The 3,482-nt window shown below is 30.8% G+C and overlaps 1 protein-coding gene across 1 annotated transcript in view; it reads right to left on the bottom strand.

The window, feature by feature from the left end:
• The window catches only part of LOC117101947, an 11,312-nt gene that overhangs the window by 4,850 nt on the left and 2,980 nt on the right, over nucleotides 1–3,482 (bottom strand). Inside the window, exons 2-3 of the mRNA XM_033242072.1 lie at nucleotides 1,614–1,647; nucleotides 762–792 (exon numbers count right to left, since the gene is read on the bottom strand). Coding sequence (XP_033097963.1) covers nucleotides 762–792; nucleotides 1,614–1,647 — 65 coding nt within the window. The remainder of the gene's footprint in view (nucleotides 1–761; nucleotides 793–1,613; nucleotides 1,648–3,482) is intronic.

Genomic DNA, 3,482 nt, shown 5'->3' with positions numbered 1-3,482 from the left:
TGTCTTCATTGTTTTATTTCTTCATTTGAACACTGTATACATTTAAAACTCTGTGTCCTCAAAGTGTTTCATTATACACAGGGTAATATTTTATTCGAGAGCGGAGCTTAACGAGAAAAAAAAAATCACGTTTGGATATTTGAGAGAGACGCTTATTCGAGGATTTATGGTAGTAAAAATGCATTAATGTTCTACTCCAGTGGAATTAAATTTTTCCTAACTACGTTAGGATCAATAAGTACTTACGATCACGCAGTAACACATTTTGACGGTAATTTGTGTTGTAGTTCGACAGTTACAGTGAAATTAACCGGCGTTTATTTGAGTAGATACGTATCCTTTTTACACACACACCCTCACTCACCCAGAACCCCCCCCCCACACACACACACACAACACGCTTCTCTCGAATAAACTCCCTCTCAAAACTATTCTCAACATTAAACGCTCCGTGGTGTTTATTCGAATAAATGCAGTATATAAAAGGCAAAATACTGAAAAACAACAATGCTGTGGGGAATATGTGGACGTCCGGCAATAATGATTAGAAAGGCAGTGAGAGTGAATAAACTTGGAAGAACGAGTGGGGCGAAACTTTCCTTATGTTTATAACATGTACTGTAAAAGTGGTTACGACCACATTGATTTGAACTTGCAGAACATATTAGACTCAATATTCAATATATAAAATATTGGGTTTTTAAAAAAATTGTATGCATTAGGCCTAATGTATAAAGATTTATATAAAACGTTATTGTTACCTTTTTTGTAATCTTCTTCGGAATCCCATAGCTAAATTGCCAAAAGGAATTAAAAATATTTAGGTGTTGTCTTTTAAAATATATTATGTTTTTTTAAATATGCCTAGGTAATAAATTCAATTATACATCAATGTTTTATCATCAACTGTCGAATATATCTATTCATATGCATTTATCTGTTTATCATTCATTTATATATCTACGTAATGGTCGTTTTCGGAGTGTCAATCAAACTTAACAAGTGACCAATCAGAACAGAGCCAGGAAGAATACGCACGTGTCTAGCAAGCACACATGTTGTATCACAAGCGCGCGTGTTTGCGTACCTTAAAACCTCGAATTAAAGCCCAGTGGGCTTAATCTCAAGATGAAGCCCATCTCGAATTAGCCTCGAAGAGAAGCCCTTCTCGCCTCTTTTCGAGATTATATACATTGTACATGAATTTAAAAAAAAAAAAAAAAAAAAAAATTAAAAACAAACTTAGTTGATACAGTAGTTTAGGTGATTTAATGTCAGTTAAATACATTCCATGATACAGATCGATGTTACAGTGGCCGTATTTATTGTTTATAGTACAAATTCATAAAATTTTGAAAAGAAGCCCCGCCCTCTTTACTTTGCAAAAGTAGCCTCGAAAAGAAGCCCATTTTGAAAAGATGCCCATTTAAAAGCCATTGCTTCAATTCGAGGTTTTACGGTATGCTTTAATACTGCCGTTTTGTAGGACCTTAGCAACGATATCCCAGGGCGGGGCTTATCGGAAAGGTCAATTATCGGAAAGGTCAATTATCGGAAAGGTCCATTATACAAATCTTTTAAATGCAATATTGACAGTTGTTTTTTTAACTAACCTTGGACTCATGCTCTCATGTCCAGCAAGTGCTTCTGAAATTTGAAACATCCATTTATTAATAAATATATTTAATAAATCAATCAATCAATCAATCAATCAGCCATCAAATCTTCTTTATTCATTAAGCCATCCACTGACTATCCATTTCTCAATCAGTCAATATATAAATCAATGAATCTTTCCACCAAAAAATATTATTATTATTATTATTATTATTATATACTATTATTTTCTTAATTTATTATTATTATCATTTATAATTATTATTATTATTTATATTATTATTATTATTATTATTATTATTAATGTATTGATATTATTATTATTACATGAATGAAATTCGATATTATACTACACTTGCAGCTAAATGAAGGTATTTATTTATTTATTTATTATTACTGTATTATTATTATTATTATTTACAGTAAATTATTCAACACTTCTCTCTGTTTTTCTTAGTCTATTCATTATAATTCTTTTTATGTCTTTATTAAATCTCTTTATTCATTTCTTTTATTCTTTCTCCATCCCGTATTTGTTCTTTGTGTCTTATTTTTTCTCAGTCGTTGTAGCCTTCGCCACTGCCGTCACTACCACAGTCGTGGTCGCCACCTTCACAGCCACCGTCTTCATCATTATAATCATAACCATTAGAATCAATTATTATTGTTATCAAAATTACCGTCACCGTCTTCTTCATTATAATCATAATCATTAGAATCCATTATTATTGCTATCAAAATTACCATCACCGTCTTTATCATTATGATCATAATTATTATAATTAATTCTTAATGGTATCAACATTGCCGTCACCGTCCTCATCATTATTCATAATCGTTATAATCAATAGTATTATTGCTATTAAAAAAATTACTGTTTACAATTATTATTATTAGTAGTAGTATTACAGGCCCGTAGCCAGGTCATTTCAAGGGGGGGTTCTCTTGGCGTGGGGTCCAGAGGATTGCCTAAGGACTCCGGTGGGGTCGGGGGCGAAGCCCCCGAAGCCAGAGCAGTTTTTGTGTTTAATGGGTCTATATAATGTTATAAAAGCAGTTATGTTTTGAAAAAGATCTATGTAATAAAAGGTGGTAATATAATAAAATTGGAAAATATTTCCTGATAATTGGCATGTTTTAATCACACGGAAAGACAAAAAAAAACCTCATCGCACAACCAATATCAATATACTCAACACATTTATTATTATAAAACAAAACAAACTATTTATAGGCCTACAAAGTAATTTACAAAGAATTATGTACTTATTATTATAATATATAAAACATTTAAGAAGTTTTGTCTTGTATTAACTTAAAATAATGAATCTTCCTGTAGGCCTATGTAAAAAAATAGAGTTGCCTGTTACAAAATAAAGTAGAAGCTGAACTTCTTCTTGACTCTCATCTTGTACTATTTTTACTACATGGCTAAAAAATCACAATTATTGTCATTACTACAACTGACAGGGCCATCGTTAAATTAAGTCAGATTCCAAAATATAGCATCATATTGAATACGTCATCTGACGTCATGGGAACCTAAACTTTAATTAAAATTATTTGTTTACTAGGCCTACTTCGAAATTATTGTTTTAAGACTTTAACCTAATACATACTGAATAATAATAGCTGAGATTTGATGCACATTTCAGAATTAATAATCGTTTTTAGTATCTTACTGAATATTTATTGTCTACTAAATGAAATATGAATTATATAGGAATCTTTAGAAATACAATTTCTACAATATTAATCATGTTTTTATATAGATAAATGTTCGATAAATACTATCTTTCATAAAACAAACGAAATTCAGCGCGTCTATTTTCATTCCAATCAATGGCGTTTGTAAACATGTGCAC

Source organism: Anneissia japonica, unplaced genomic scaffold, assembly GCF_011630105.1.
Source record: "Anneissia japonica isolate Jap-2015-1 unplaced genomic scaffold, ASM1163010v1 scaffold997_len2565447_cov190, whole genome shotgun sequence".
Classification (NCBI taxonomy): domain Eukaryota; kingdom Metazoa; phylum Echinodermata; class Crinoidea; order Comatulida; family Comatulidae; genus Anneissia; species Anneissia japonica.
Note: the sequence above shows the minus strand (reverse complement) of the source record. Positions and strands in the feature narration are given on the sequence as shown.